Here is a 17,183-nt window from a genome sequence, read left to right as displayed (position 1 = left end):
CATTATTTCATGAAGTTTTTAATGAATAAATTATGGTTACTTAATTTACAAACAAACAAGAATACGCTTTAGGCCCACCTTCTACATCTAGCAGTATGACATTACACAAATGTTATTAGCTTCCTATATTTCTGAGATATCTTCTCAAATCACCTGTAAAATAACCTTACCAAGGGATCAGCTTCAACATCACTTGAAGATCCCTGTTGACCTTCAGCAGTTGCTCCTGGTGTTGAACAATGTTCATATCCTACATCCTCAGGTTGTAAATGAAGCAACTGTGAGCATTTTCTTTCCCGTGAAGTTGGCCAGGGATAGTTTTTAAAGACCCAATCTGCTGGGTCATCCCACGGGGCACGTCGGCCATATAACTAAGTATAATGAAGAATTACAGTTTATAATACAAATGTCGTAGTGTGTCACTATCCACACAAGTACATGGTGAAATAAGATACATTTTATAATGAAATACAATCTCTGAAATATTTAAATGATAATAATTTAATTAACTTTTAAGAAAAAAATATAATCAACTTAATTGCTTCTTTCTACCATGTTTCAATAGTTTCTGAAAACGTTTGTAAAATAACTTTTTAATACACATTACTCTTCAAACATATTTCACTGTTTACTTTCATAGAAAAAGATAATTATAAAAGTTTATTTATATTCAATTGTATTTTGCTCACCACAGTGACTCTATATTTATATTAGATTTGAAGAAAATATAGCAGTGATGCTACTAAATTATTATTCTACATTATTCAACAGAGAAGTTATTTAAGATCCTAAATATAAATACAAGGCCCAATCTACTAAATGATTCATCACTTGCCATTGGGTTATATTTTTCAAGGAATACCACTCTTCATCAATAACACTGACAAGAGTGAATCAAACCAAGAAAATAGATTAGCTAGAATAAAAGGTTAAGCTATTCCACCAATTAGGCAATATAAAAAACATGCATTTTAAATGAAAGTCTTATAGGTCTAACATTCAATAGAAAAAAATACACATTCCACTCTGAGTATTATTTATAGATCAAAAATGTAAAGATTTAAATCAACAGTTTGATTAAACAAAAAAGAACTTTATAAAAAAAACGTTTGTAAAACATTCTTTAAATATTCATGAAAAATTAAGAATAACACACCTGTAGTCCTTCTCGAACAGCCTCCATGATATATGGAATAATACCATAATTCCATAGATCTGTAAACCATACCTGGGAGCTGACAACATCTAAAGGGCAAGATAAGAATAATTTTGGACCTAAAAGAGAGAGTAAGACAATATCTGAACTATACTAGGACTGTAGAAACTATAATTCAAAAATATGCACTCACTATCTACTTAACATGCATGAAAGCAAATGAATAGGAGTGAAAAGTCATACAGCCTGACCAATGTTGACTCAGGACTGGTATACAATTGAAGACGATTAATTTTTCTTTTTCTTATGCTTTTATAAAATAAAGCTAGAACTGTTCAAATTGGAAAAATCTAGAAATTGAAACAGTATTGAAGAACTGTTTCTAATGCCAGATACTCTGTTTATATACTGATTTTTGACAAAATATCATATGCCTACCGATCCAAAATTCTTAAAAAAAGTGCAAAAAAGAATCATTTTAAGCTAACTGTATAAATAATGTGTGTGTGTGTGTATATATATATATATATATAGCAACTGTGATACTATCATCACAAAAGCAAGCAGCCTTCCACACTCTCAACATACCAATGGTAACATCAGAAGAGCTGTGGGTTTCTAGAAAGTTGTTCAAATGTTCCCATATTTTTGGCATCCACTCAATAATTTTGGTGAGCTCTGGGTTATTTGAATTACTCTGGATTTCATGTTCTACAAGTTTTCTCCTGAGGTACCTGCCCAAAAACCCTTTAACAGGTTCCCTGTGGTTAGCACAAAGGACCCACCTGCAGAACAAAAGGCATCGTACATTAGTACATAGTTACATTTGCAACAAGTAGCTTTATTTTTATAATAATCCAATAAACTGCAAAAAGCACACATACATAGGTAAATGATAATTTTCTTCTATTGTAAGTACCATTTTACATAATATACTTAAAAAGTTAAAAAACAAAGAAACATTTCTGTTTAACAACTAATAATGCACTTACTATGTAAATTGGTGGTAGTGTAAAATCATCAAACAAACTGAATTTTCTAACCCAAAATGAAGTACAAATTTATTGAATGTAGTTTTTACTGCTAATATATACCTAAGATTACATTATCTAGGGTTATTAAATCCTGTTACATTACACAAACCTTATTTAGAGTTAGATGATGTTACATGATGCAAACACAGAATTGTGATTAAGTACCATCAAACTGTGGTCAAGTTATACGTTCTTTATATGAAGTTATGATCATATACATAATTCTTACCTGACAAAGTAATTATATTACTCATTTATTTATGAAGTTCTAATCATGCTACATAATTCGTACCAAAGAATATGATCGAATTGCATAACATTTACGTAAAGCTTTGATCACATTACATATTTCTTAGCTAAGGCTTTGATCTTGCACATTTTTCTTACTTTGAGCTTTGATCATGTTATGTATTTGTTACCTGAAGTTATGCTAACATTCAGAGTTATAAAGATATTATATTATTTTATGATGAGGTTATGTTAAAGTTACATACTTTTTAGCTGAAGCTTTGTTCATGTTACTTAATTCTAACCTGAAGCTTTATTCATGTTACATAATTCTAACCTGAAGCTTTATTCATATTACATGATTATGACTTGAAAATATGACAACATTACATAAATATTAACAGAATTAGTGATCACAATACACAATTCTTACCTGAAGTTTGAATGACAATACTGTTAGCTATACATGACAGTTTCATTTAAACTAAATTCAAGAGTTATGATTTAGATGGTTATAAAGCATAAGTGTTAAATTTAGTATTTTTAGAAGTGACAGTTAGGGCAAGTTTGTTTACGTAACTTTTTAGTAGTTCAGCTGTCGTTAATTGACGTCATGTTCTGAATTTTTCTCATTGCTTTAAATGAGTATTGTTACATCATAATGTCTCGTAGTTTGTAGAAAGTTCTAGGCCTCAGTTGGGCAATATATATATAAATATATAGATATAGGTGACTATGTTAATGCAAGTAAGTAAGTCAGTGAAAGTAAAAGTGAAAAAAGTAAAGTTAAACTGCGTGATTGTGAGTTTAGCCATAAAGAGCTTATTGTGGTGATTTTTAAAGTGACTTTCACAGCTTGTATTGTAATAACAGATAGAGGAGCATAACTTGTCTTGTCAGAGGGTGATCTAAAGTAATTTAACCTGCCTGTGTGGACTTTGACAAATAAGAAACAATTACTTAAAGCTCTGGATACAATTGTAATAGCCAATAGTGTAAAGAATTTTTGTACATACGTTTAACTTGTTTTGATTATATAATATTTTAAAACAAGTGGATTGTGTGCTGTCTGTTTATTGTTGAAATTTATCACCAACAAGTCACATACACCTGCTGTAAGAAATCCGTCTCTATAAAAACTTGACAAATAAACAATATTTACCTGAAGTTTAGATAACATCAGACAATACTTATATAAAGTTTGGATAAGAACAAACAAGGCTTAACTGAAGTTTGGATTACATCAAACAATGCTTACCTGTAGTTTGGATAACAATAAACAATGCTTATCTGAAATTTGGATGGCAATAGACAATGCTTACCTTGAATTTTTATGACATCAGATAATGCATACCTGAAATTTTGATGACATCATAGAATAATTACCTTGAAGTTTGGATGATATCACACAATACTTTCCTGAAGTTTGCATGACAATACATAACACAAGGCTTACTTCGAAGTTTGAATCACACCATACAATGCTTACCTGAAGTTATGATGCAACTGGAGGTTTGTTGTTGAGCAAGTGGCTTGGTTCATTGTTCCAATAATATATGGACTAAATAAATAAAAAATAAATATATATATTAGTACAAAAATATATATATTCCTCAATCTATCTCTTAACCTTGCCTTTATTAGTTTTGATTATTAACTTTATAATAGTGAAATTTATAGAACCTATACAAAAATTTACTGGCTCAAATAAAGATAGAAAAATACTTATAAATTTATCAATGAAACATTCTCACATTAATTATATAAAAACCCAAATTTCACTTCTACACTTCATACTTCCAATGGAAAGAAACTTATCCAACTGAACAGATGCAATTTATTATCAATTACTATATAGCTATCAAGAAGTTGAGACAAAATGTTAAGTTAGTTCAAGTAATAAAATAATTGCATAGGCAAGGAAATAACAAAATGCAAAATAAAATATACAGTAGTAGTAAAAAAACTCGTCAAATTAAAATAATTTTATTAATAAAACAAGAATATGACGTTTCGGACAACAGCCCTTCATCAGGTTACCAGTGACAATGAAACTGTTAATATAAGGGTTAGGCTGAAAGAAAAAATAACATATGGCTCGAAGGCTCAAGAACATGTTCCTGAAGCTAAAAATGAGCTGAGAGAAGTAACATATAAAATAAAAATAATAATATAATAATAATAAAAGTATAAAAATTGTATAAATAAAGTTAATTATAGTAAATAAATTTAAAAAAAAGGAAACGTAGAACAAAAATACGGGCAAGAATGTAAGAAAATGAATGAACACGTGCATTGGGTAATATTGTTAAAATGAATACAACAATAAAAAGGTATGTGAACTTAATAGAAGTGAATAATGACGGTGAAAAGAAAAGAATATAAAGGTAACAAAAGTGGGTGACTGAAGTGAACGGGCTAGAGAGGAAACAGAGTGTGTACCTTGAACGGAAAGGTTGTAGCCACTAAATGTCAGTGTGAGAAAGTATAGAAAAAGTGTAGGACGGGGAAATGGAAAGGATAAAGTTAAAGGAAAGAGAACTCTTCATTCATTCCAAAGGGATTAACAGTGCCTAATCTAAAAATCAAACGTTTTTCCAGCTGTTCTCTTTGGGTTACAGTGGATGGAGCAAATGTGGGTCCAATTATGGAGAAGTCGGACATGCCATGTGAAGCGTTATTAAAATTTCTACCTATGGTTTTTTAGCATAATTATTTCATATGTAAGAGATGTTCACGTGAATGATCCCCTAAATGGCGACCCATTTTACTAATGTATAGCATGTTGCACTTGTTACAGCATACACAGTATATCATGTTTGTTGAAATGCAAGTGAATGATTGTTGTATTTGAAATTTTCCATTGGGGCCAAATATGGACATTGTGGTGTTAACATATTGGCAGGTGACACATTTCTTTCTGTGACAACAGGCTATACCTGGGTTCACACCAGGGGTAGATTTCTGGATCACTGTTAACTAAGATGTTTTTTTTTTATCGTGTCTGTAACTGACAAGTGGGGGTTCTTTAAAAATTTTGGAAGTTATGAGGTCATCAGTAAGGGTGTTGAAGTTTTGTTTGATGATTTAGGCAACTTTAGAGGTATTAGAATGTTAGGTACAGATAAGTGGTATTCAAGAGTTTGTAGACTTGGGTTTAGATGTTAGGGTGTATTGTCGAGTTACAGAATAAACGTGTTGAGTGGATTTTTTTTATTAAAGACTTGGGGTAGAAACAACTGATGAAGAAATGTTTCATATCTTCAGATTTCGACTCATAATCAATTTGTTCACTGCATAGTCTTAGGAATTGAGAATATGGAAAAGACTGAAATGTATGATGTGAATGCAAAAGAGTCATAGCAGAGTTAAGAATGGGAATCAGTGTGTTTGTAGTGTACAGAAATCGTTAATTGACAATGTTCAATGGAGACTAGAATGTCAAAAAAATGTAAGCTCTTTGAGGAAACTGTCCATGTGAAGGTAAGAGCTAGGTGGAAGGAGAAAACAAAGTGTAAAAAATTATTTAAGTTACACAAGGGTGGTAGCACAACAGTGTCATCAACATAACGTTTGTAAAGAGTAGAAGTGTTCCTTGATAAATGGAGAAAATCTGATTCTCTATGTAACCAACAAACAATGAAGCATAGGAAGGACCCATTTCAGTACCCATAGCAACCATTAATTTGCCATTAAAGGAGAATCTATTAAGGGTTAATACAAGTTTGGCAAGACGTAAGAGGGTATGTGGGGGAAATTTAGTGAAAAACGCAGATCCAGGTAATGTTTGAGGGCTTTCATACCATTGTTATGGGGAATTGATGTGTAGAGTGTTTGTATGCCCATGGTAAATATATACTGTTCACTCTCAGAGAATTTAAAATAACTGGGCAACCAGGGTTCCCTGGTTTATGAATCTTAGGGAGGAGGTAAAATTCTGGGGTAACTAGCAATTAGATTAGTAGCATCTGATGGCAAGTTACCTGTAAGAATCAAATCGTTAATGGTAGTTTTAATATTCAAGTTAATCAATGTAGCTGGATCGCTAGTTAAGGGACAGTAAAAATTAATGTCAGAAAGATGTTTTTCTGCTTCAGCAAGGTACAGAGCTTTGCACCATACTATTATAGCACCACCTTTATCAGCAGGTTTAATAATTACATCTTATCGCTTAGAAAGTGTTAGTAAGGTTTTGTGTACATCAGGAGTTAGGTTACTGTGTTTAGGTTTACTTAGAAAATCCAATTTGTCTATATCATTAAGAAACTTTTGTACAAAATATTCTAAGCTAGTGAATGTTCCATGTTGGTACTGATATATAGTGAGCATCATATTAGAAGTTAAATGATCACCAATACTGTCAGAGGTAGTAACTTGGTGTAGGTGGGGTTGTTGATCCACAACTGGAGGTTGGTTGTTGTTGATGTCGAGATGAGTTTTGTCACATGAAGGATTTATGTAAAGACTCAAAGATGTGTTTGTAGAAAGAGTTGATTTTGAAAAACGTGCCTGTAATCTTAACCTACGGTAAAATTTCTCCAAGTCTTCTCGAAGGGTGAATACATCAATAGACTTTCTTGTTGAAATGAAATTGAGACCTTTGTTGAAGACTGACTTTTCTGTGTCAGACAGTGATAAATCAGCAGGAATGGTAACAACTAAATTAGGATTTTCTTCAGGACTATTTTTAGTAGAACAAGGATCATGTGTTTTAATACATAGTTTACACAGTTTTGTTTCTTTAGTACTTTTAACAGATTTATGATATATTCTATTAAAGTCATGTACAGACATGTAGATCGTAGAGGCAGTACGGAAATTAAAGATTTCATAAAGCTCCTGATGTCTTTGATGAAGGTTAATGGTGGCTGTGCCTCTTCACTGGCACATGGTAGTTAATGTTTAATGCATAAGTTTGAAGGAGCTGCACAAAAGAATCTTATTAATGCTGTAGTTGAAGCTGTTGTTGTTGTAGTTTGGTGGACTGAAACGTAGCTTACGTCTTATTTGTTCTTTTAACCTAACCCTTATATTAACAGTTTCATTGTCACTGGTAACCTGATGAAGGGCTGTTGCCCCAAAATGTCATTTTCTTGTTTTATTAATAAAGTTATTTTAATTTGATGAGTTTTTTATCACTGCTTTATATTCTATTTTACAAAATGTTAATACATTTATTTAACCTATATTAACTGTTTTGTAGTATTATTTTTCTTTGTTACCTAAGATTATGTTTAATTTTCTGGTTTGAACCAGAATTTGAACCGTATATTAGAAGTAACTTGTAAAACAGAAAAAAAAAAGTTTGAGAAGGTCAAAATAATACCATTTTTGATATTTTGCACTGAGGAAACCATTGAACACTTCACTTAGAGAACCCACGTAATGAAGATTATCTAAAATTATCACAGTAGGAAGGTCACAAGGATTACTGAAAAACAAAAAAAATCAACTATGAATATACCGAGATTACATTAGGTAGGTTTGTAACTAGAATATGACTGAATTTATTCAAAGATTAAAGAGTAATGACACTATGAAAACAAAATAAAAATATCCAATAATTCTTTCAATAAACACTGAGAATTGGTAGTGCTATGCTACATGAACCAATTTTAAAATCAAATTAAAAATATCCAGTAAACGTTTTATTTTATAATACTATATAATTCTTAATAATGTTCCTGCATTTGATGTTTCATTAAAGAAATGCAATATATTGTTTTGTTTATATTCCTAAAAAAACTAACTACTGAACAACTAAAAAAAATACATATATATACAAAAAATATTCATTTGCACTTACAAAAGTAGTTGAAATGCAGTTAAAAACAATAACCCAAATGCTTATGAAAAGTAAATGATCTTTCATGTGTAATAAAATGGTAAGGAAAAAAAAATAGCTTGCAATCTTCATCAACATTAAGAGACACCTAGAGTGGTAGCTTACCCTGACTAAAAAAAATGTCCCTTACAAAAAAGTACTATATCATATTACAGTATATTTGTAGTAAAGTAAACTAGAATATAATATTCTTCAGTATATCGTAGTGTTAATGTAGTATACTATAGTTAGTGTCAAACAGTAGAGCACAACTGTAATACACCATACTCTAGGAGCATCACATTATGGTCCACTGTAATACACTATAGTATGACTGTGGTATACTCTAGCCAGAATATAGTACAATAAGGTGTAGAAGTAATTGGAGAATAAGAGGTATGTGAATCAAAGATAGTGATAAAACAAAAGAGGAGACTTAGAGAAGTAGCAAACTAGAGAGGAAGGAAAGACATAAGAAGATATAAAAAAAACAAAATAAAAGAATATGAAAGGATGAATGAGAAAAACATGAATACAGCTAGAAGTTTAAAACTAAAAAAGGAAAATATGCCAGAGTTTTCAGAACAAATAAATTAGGAATGACTAGTAAGTGGATATTTGTATAAAATAGTAAACAGGTTTTTCTACTCTTAAGAGAAAGTACTTATGATCAAGAATGACTCATGTCAGGAACAAGATCATTGCGACAGGAATTGTCAGTAAAACAACAATCTAAGATGCTAGTTTTTCTTACATCTCTAACAATTAAGGAATAACATTAATTGATATAGCTAATTTTCTTAATATTATAGATTTTTGTATTATTAATTCACAGTTGGACTTAATGATGATAGAAACTTTTTCATTATATATATAGCAAATGCACGCCTCTTCACTGTTGGTTAACATTACTATGATTTTTGTTTATTAATTATTAATAATTTAGCTATAGGTAATATATCTAGCAATTTTTGGTTCAGCTCTCAGGTAGTTTTTTTTATCTTTGGAAAGACTTCCAGTCTAAATTTACAATTGATGTTTCTAAACAATTTAATCCATTTCAAGTTTAAAAATGGTGTCACTGTTTTTTTAAATAATTCCCATTCTACCTCTGATAGAGAAAAGTCCACCTGCTAAAAGGAAAAGGTTTCTTTAGTCGTGGTTTCTGAAAAGGTAAATTATGCAAAAATACTAAAAATAAAGTTTCAATAAAACACTACAAAAAAATCAAAATTTCTAGCTACCTTCATCTCATAAAAATATAACAGATGCCTGCAAGAAATTAGCTTATTTCCTCTCACACTGCTCTACTACAATATACAACAAAGTAGCTTATTTCCTCTCACACTGCTCTACTACAATATACAACAAAGTAACATATCTTTTCTCATGCTGCTCTGCTACAATATACAACAAAGTAGCTTATTTCCTCTCACACTGCTCTACTACAATATACAACAAAGTAACATATCTTTTCTCATGCTGCTCTGCTACAATATACAACAAAGTAGCTTATTTCCTCTCATGCTGCTCTGCTACAATATACAACAAAGTAACATATCTTCTCTCATGCTACTTTGCTACAGTATACAACAAAGTAGTTTATTTCCTCTCACACTGCTCTACTACAATATACAACAAAGTAGTTTATTTCCTCTCACACTGCTCTACTACAATATACAACAAAGTAGCTTATTTCCTCTCACACTGCTCTACTACAATATACAACAAAGTAGCTTATTTCCTCTCACACTGCTCTACTACAATATACAACAAAGTAGCTTATTTCCTCTCATGCTGCTCTGCTACAATATACAACAAAGTAACATATCTTCTCTCATGCTACTTTGCTACAATATACAACAAACTAGCTTATTTCCTCTCACACTGCTCTACTACAATATACAACAAAGTAGCTTATTTCCTCTCATGCTGATCTGCTACAGTAGACAACAAAGTAGCTTACCTTCTCTCACTCTGCTTTCCTACAATAAACAACAAATTAATAACAGGTAGGAAGAAAACAATTTATAAGCATAAAGAAGAATTTTTGTAATGGTGAAACATAATGTAGAAACACGTAGTATGTTCCACCATCAATAAAATTCTTCCTTATGCTTATAACTCATTGTTTGCCTACCTATTATCATATTAGCATAATGTGCTTTTTTACTCAAGTAGATAACAAAGTAGCTTATCTTCTCTCACTCTACTCTGCTAGAGTAAACAAAAAAGTAGCTTATCTTCTCTCACTCAGCTCTGTTACAGTAGACAAAAAAGTAGCTTACCTTCTCTCACACTGCTCTGCTACAGTAGACAAATACTGCCGAAGTTCTTCAGCTGACTTGTGGTCAACCCCAAATATAGCTATAGCACCAGGACTGACTTCTTTAACATTTCTAATAAAACCAAAAGATGTATAGAGATCCCAGTAAATCTGTCTCAAATGAATACAGGTTTATTTAATTAAAAATTTTCATTAAGACTTCTTACTAATCTATTTTAATGGAATGCTAAATTTCATTTAACAACTGAAACTTTTGCATTTGGAAAAAGAAGAAACACTTTTCAATATAGTTTTGTTACTTTCTTCAGTATTAAGCACAGAGGGATATTTTATTGTGCTTATATCTTGCATATGATATATTTCACAAAAAAAAAAAAAACATCGTACCTCAGAACCAAATGCTCTGCCAACTTCTGAGCAAGGTAGGTTTTACCTGTTCCACTCGGCCCACATAGAATTATCCTCCTGTGTTCCAACAACAATGACACATACCGTTGAATTATTGATTTGGCAATCAGTGTTTCAAAAGAGAGGCCATCAACAGAATTCTGACTTGTTCCTTTTCAAAACAATTTAAAATTTGAATTGTGCCAAATATTATATCTCCATTTATTATTTATAGCAATTGATACACAACATTATATTGAAAACAAATATTATTCAATAAACAAATCAAATTCAAAGACAAAACTGTACCAAATATATTTTGCATAAAAATCGACAATAATAATGGAAAATTTTAAACTGTAATTTGCATGAATATCAAACATTAATTTCTATTCAGAAATAAATGAATTATTACAATTTTATAAGCTGTTTCAGCAAATAATCAATTTTTTAATAACTCTTGTAAATGCAGATCTAAATTACTGAAAAAAAAAGCAAATAACTATAACCTGAAAGCACAATTCACATAAATTGGCACTGTAACTTATCAAACTGTGTTCTGGAAGAGTACAAAAAACAGGCAGATAAAACTTACCTTTAAGAATAACTTGAACTTGCATATTATTACCAACTAGGTAACCACACGGCAATAACTCAGGTTTTTCGGATTCTGTTGAGCAACATAAAAATAAAGCAGGCAGCCTTAGATTTTGTTTTTTCATGGTCTAAAGCAAGTATATTTTTTAATAAATTAAGAACTCACATCAATGATGTGAAACTCTTTTTAAAGCAATTTTCAAATTCTTAATGTGGGTTGTTCAGTATAAATAAGAAAGGTTTTAAAAACTTAATATTTCACTTTATGTATACTCTCTATAATGGCATACTCTGAGATATGGTTTCACTGTTTGAAAAGTCTATTTTGATTTAAGAAATTGTAATATTTAATCTTAAAAATGATATAAACGAGAAAACTACATTAATAGAATTATGAAAATTCTATTTACTTATATATAAGTGCAGATATTCTTAGAAGATTTTAAGTGCAAAACTGCCCAATGGGCTATCTGTGCTCTACCCACTGCAGGTATTGATGCACTGGTTTTTACCACTGTAATCCTTTACGCTTACTGTTGGGCCACTCACTATAGGTGTTTTATACTAAAGATTAGGCTCTTCACTTTCATTAGTTTTATTTAACTTTATGTTGGCCTGTTTTGCATGTCCCATTTTATATCACAATATCTATTATTTTTATGTTTGTTCTAAATGTTTTTTACAATCACTTCTTTGGGTATTTTTACATTACAGTTACACAAGGAAAAAACACCCTGTTTATTTTCTTAGTACAATAGCTTTTTTGTATTCTATATCCCTTTTGCAAAGGATTTTCAAAATGTTTTTATGAGTTAACAGAAAATATAGAATATAATTTAAAAGTAATATCAATTAGTAAATACACAACATCAAAGTACTTACAAATTTTCTAAAACAGAGGTGTAACCAGATTATAAAAAATTAGCATGTTTAGTTTATATACATTATTTACCATAGAATAACATATATTAAAGAATTCTTACATCAAATTTGATAAATACATAAAATACCACCACCAGAAAAGGCAAAGTACACTTATGGCACCATATTAGTAATTTTATGTTCCTGGACTATTCAAAATTTTCTCACAAACATACATACACAACACATAGTTCAATAAATAGTATTTTATAATTTAATAAAAACATATAATTCACTAGCTTTTATCTATATGAACCAAACATTTATGTTCATTCAAAAACTCTATCAGATAAATGATAAATTAAATATTTACCTTTTTCTCGAACAATTTCTCCCACTTGATAGCTTAAAATACTTTCTGTGCTCAATCCCAAGCTTGATAGAGGATCAATCCTTTGGACATACTCCTATCAAAGGATGATTCTCAGAAATGCATTCACACAAGGCAACAGTTAAACAATTTCATCTTTTCATCAATCACTGATATTACAGAAATATAACTTTTATTATAAATACTTTTACTCACTCACTGCTTAAACCTTAGAATAATTTTCTTTAGAAAGCATTCATAATTTGTCTTGAAAGATATATATTCTTGCATCTATGTTTTAATTATTTAGTTACAAAGAGAAGAATCTGAAAAAGTAGAAAGGTTTTCTAAGTTACTGTTATCTATATTTCTGTTAAAAAATATCACCAGTATTCTGATAAAAACATTTACCAAAATAATGTATACTCGCTACTTTCTATCAGGCAGTACACCCATACTATGATCAACTTGGGCCTTTTGTTTTGAGCATTATTTAATCTAATTAGCTCTGCTATGATGACATTTTACAGAAGATTATCTTAAGTGAGAAAGTCTAAATGTTCCAAGCGTAATGATTAAATTAATACACTTTTCAACAATCTCTTCAACTTGGAAGTATTTGAGGTTGATACTACACAAATTGTTCACAGTAATGGTTTTCTACCTTATATAGTCTGTCTAATCTGTTTCTTATGATGTTTGAATAAAAAAAAAGGAATAATAACCAGCTATCAGAAATGCTTGAGCCAGTGTAATAAGAGGTTATAATTGAGTGCTACAATAAAAACTACACCATTAACTATTTCTGTGTTGAAGATGACCTAAAAACAAGAGGGAATCCTTGATAGCCACAGCACTTGAAATTCTTTTAAGCAGGATTAGAGTAAATTAATCTAAAATACCTTTTTTTTTCCTTGTTATTTGCTATAATTTTGTGCACCAGTAATACAAAGCATGGGTGTGTGTATATATTCGATTCAATTTTATTACTCATCAGGATCTCTACCAGCCTACACTCAAATTGAAATTCTATTAGGCAGGATTAGAGTAAATTAATCTATGATACCTTGGGCGTGGTCAAATACATCAATTGAAAGAGTTTAATATCCAGAGTCCAAAACTGTAATTATATCTCAAATTAGTCAAGAGATGACGGATCTATGAGCTAAATGTTTGTACTTGATAAAAAATTCAGAGCCATTCTAGGAGCTGCTATGCAGCAGCTAATAACAAATCTATATAAGTATTAAACTATAATTATTTATCTTCACAAGATGACAGAATTGAAAATTAAATGGATTACACTTGAAGCAAAATACTGATCTTTCTTACCTTAAATGTCTGTTTCACAATATTATCTATCAGGTCCCAGCTCATCTTGCTATTGACCAAGAAAGCTCCTATAAGAACTTCACTGATGTTCTACACAAAGAAGTTAGTACAGTCAATACAAAAACCCAATAGTAATGAAAGCTGTATTAGTAATATTTTATTGACCAAAAATACTCCTTAATAAACTAATAAAAGAAAAACATTTTTCATAACAAAGAAAAATTTATCAAAATACTAAAACAGTTTAGATAGTAGTAGGAAAACGAAAATTTGGTACCTGCTGCACCTGTTTGTTAATTCACCCAACAACCCAGGTCAATGTCTGACTAACAACATTTTCCTGGTTTATACACACTTTCACCTAATTGCAATATAAATTCTTACTATGTATACTTTAGGCTACAACTTATAACTTCCCAATAAATATAATTACCTATAAAAAAGGTGATAAGTAGGGAGGTTTAAAAAAATAACAATTTTTTATACCTCAAGCTGTGTAAAATGATGAATGTTTAATGTCTGTATTTGTTAAGTTAGAAAATCTGCTCAATTCTAAAACATAAAACAAAAATACGACTTAGTTTTTGTACAAATTTTCAACAGTATTTCACTATATCATATAACTTTTTCATTTATTTCACTGAAGCATTTTTAAAAGTGAAAAGAATAGTCAAGCCTTACCTCATTATGTGCTTTGAAGCTCGAATAGTCACCATGAGAACCCAGAAGTACTGATATAGTGGCATGTTTACCATCTTGGAAGTTTGTTGTACGAGTGAAATATATATCTGCAATAAAAAATATTAAACAGGATCTTTCCCAAAGGTACTGTTTATAGGAAACCATCAAAACTAAAAAGTTCACACACACTAAAGAATTTTAATAACTTATTAAGGTTTTTCAAAATGATGAAATAATTCGAAAGATATTTTAGTTCATATTATTTTATAAACTCCCAATGTTGTTTATGTGTGAAAAATTTTATGTTAGGAAATATAAACAGTTTCATAAATGTTTATTATTTCTTTAGAAACATATATTATAAGGCTTTGAATTAAATATTTTTTCAACAAATATTAAAGTTATAATTACAGCTTTGGATAAGTACAATACTCTAACATGTAATTCAAATGAACTAAAAGTTGACAACTAATGACAAAGAAGATGCTTTAGATTCACATAATGAAAAGTCATTTAGCAGCTATGGCATTTACTTTTACTTGCAAAGCTAAAATATGAGCTCAATTCTAAAACATAGAGCAACAACACAACATAGTTTTCATACATATTTTAAACAGTATTTCATTATATATCACTTAAATATCATATAAAAAAAACTAAAGATGCTAGTTACACGCCAAACATTTTGAAATATACTTTCTTAACTTTATATAAATAAAGCTTGTCTCAAGTTAAAATCTATTGACTTTCTAAGCATTTAATTATTTTACTTTCATGAGTTACAACACTATTACTACTTTAATTTGTGAAAGTTTTTTTAGTTTTTACAGTAAGGTTGCAATGATCAGATATAATTCACTACTTAGTAGCCTGTGTAGTCATTTAAGCCTAAAGTTTTATTAGTTACTTTTCTTTTTCTATAGGAAAAACCACAGAAGATATAACTTAAAGCTTCTCAGAAGTAAAAAAAAAATTCAGAATCAAAATAAAGTCAGCAGTCCAGAAAGCTATGAAAAGTAAACCCATTTACAGTAAAAAACTGCCCTCAGGAACTTAAAGAAAGACAGAATTCTACCAGCAAATAAAGGTAATACCACTGTAATTATGAATAAATAGGAATGTACTGTTAAGGTCCACATTCTAGATGAAGATGACCACCACAAGAAGATTAAGATAAAGTGATTAACCGGCTCTTCAAGAAACATAAAAAAATAACTTGAAACAGAAGCAGTCAAACAATTAACAGTTCACCGTTCCACACATCTATGGTTTATCTGAAATTCACAAATAAGTCTACATCTTCTCCATCCCATTGTTAAAGGCAGAGATTCACCTGCCACCATCTTTAGTTAGATATCTTATAGATTAATGCCTTTACATCCCACAGTCAACTGTAAAAATTGACCATGTCATCCCTGAATGGTAAAACACATACTGACATTTTAAGAATTTAGTCTATTTTGTAGAATTATAAAAACAACCAAAATAAAATTTATAAGGACAATGATCAGCTTTGATGTATTCAACCTATTTGTCAGAATTAAAAAATATAATTCTTTGCCAACTGTCAGAAGTCAAAGGCTTTTCATTATATTTCTTAATAGTATAAATATATACTATGCTGTTCTTGGGCTTAAGATTCATCTGCAGTAGGAGTCTGTGACTCGTTAGTGATAAATTCAATGATGAATATACAGCATGCACTTAACTTGTTTTCAAAATAATATATATATAATCAGAACAAGTTAACATATGTACAATAAATTCTTCAACCCTATAGATATTATGGACATATCATAAGTATTATATATATATATAGTTCTCTCCTTCTTGTCAAATACCCACTTAGGCCTATTCAATTACTTTAGAATTTTAGTTGACAAGCCAAACTATCTTTTATATTTCTATCGCACTAGTATTCTCTGTGATTCACTTACAATTGTGGTGTGAGTTACCGTAATCGTTTGGTCTTCTTTCTTCTGAAGATCCTCTGTTCCTTTTATCAAAGTGCACTTAGGCTTATTCAATTACTTTAGAACCACAATCTGATGGAATAAAATTATTTTTCTATCCTTTTTTTTTACTGTTTCACTCTTACATATTAAATGTTAGGCCTATGTCAATCGTTAGGCCTATCACTTCTACAGTACTTTAACTTCACACCAAATTTATTCTCTTTCACTATTATCTGTTTGCTTCTGTCTGTGTGCTGCTTCCCGCTCATCTCACGCTATTTATATCATTATCACTTACTCGTCTGCCCACCTTCTATATTCTCGACGTCAATGAATTATTAACAAAACTTCCTACATTCGTCTGCCTTTAACTCTTATTATAACAAAAACTAAACATAATAAAACATTCACTCACAAAACTAAATTTTGGCAGCTTGGGTCGGCTAGCCCTGACTCCATTGTCATTCTTGG

The 17,183-nt window shown here is 30.2% G+C and overlaps 1 protein-coding gene across 1 annotated transcript in view; it reads right to left on the bottom strand.

Moving 5' to 3' along the window:
• Nucleotides 1-170: 170 nt before the first annotated feature.
• LOC106459854 (neuron navigator 3-like) overlaps nt 171-17,183 on the bottom strand; it is a gene marked incomplete at its 3' end in the record, with an annotated part of 119,620 nt that continues 102,607 nt past the window's right edge. The window contains exons 12-22 of the mRNA XM_013919526.2: nt 14,758-14,904; nt 14,077-14,166; nt 12,748-12,841; nt 11,512-11,586; nt 10,917-11,088; nt 10,531-10,641; nt 7,745-7,849; nt 3,908-3,979; nt 1,745-1,941; nt 1,157-1,275; nt 171-371 (exon numbers count right to left, since the gene is read on the bottom strand). Of these exons, the coding sequence (XP_013774980.2) occupies nt 171-371; nt 1,157-1,275; nt 1,745-1,941; nt 3,908-3,979; nt 7,745-7,849; nt 10,531-10,641; nt 10,917-11,088; nt 11,512-11,586; nt 12,748-12,841; nt 14,077-14,166; nt 14,758-14,904 (1,383 nt within the window). The remainder of the gene's footprint in view (nt 372-1,156; nt 1,276-1,744; nt 1,942-3,907; nt 3,980-7,744; nt 7,850-10,530; nt 10,642-10,916; nt 11,089-11,511; nt 11,587-12,747; nt 12,842-14,076; nt 14,167-14,757; nt 14,905-17,183) is intronic.

This window comes from Limulus polyphemus, unplaced genomic scaffold (genome assembly GCF_000517525.1).
Source record: "Limulus polyphemus unplaced genomic scaffold, Limulus_polyphemus-2.1.2 Scaffold668, whole genome shotgun sequence".
Classification (NCBI taxonomy): domain Eukaryota; kingdom Metazoa; phylum Arthropoda; class Merostomata; order Xiphosura; family Limulidae; genus Limulus; species Limulus polyphemus.
This window is presented reverse-complemented; position numbering and strand designations above follow the sequence as displayed.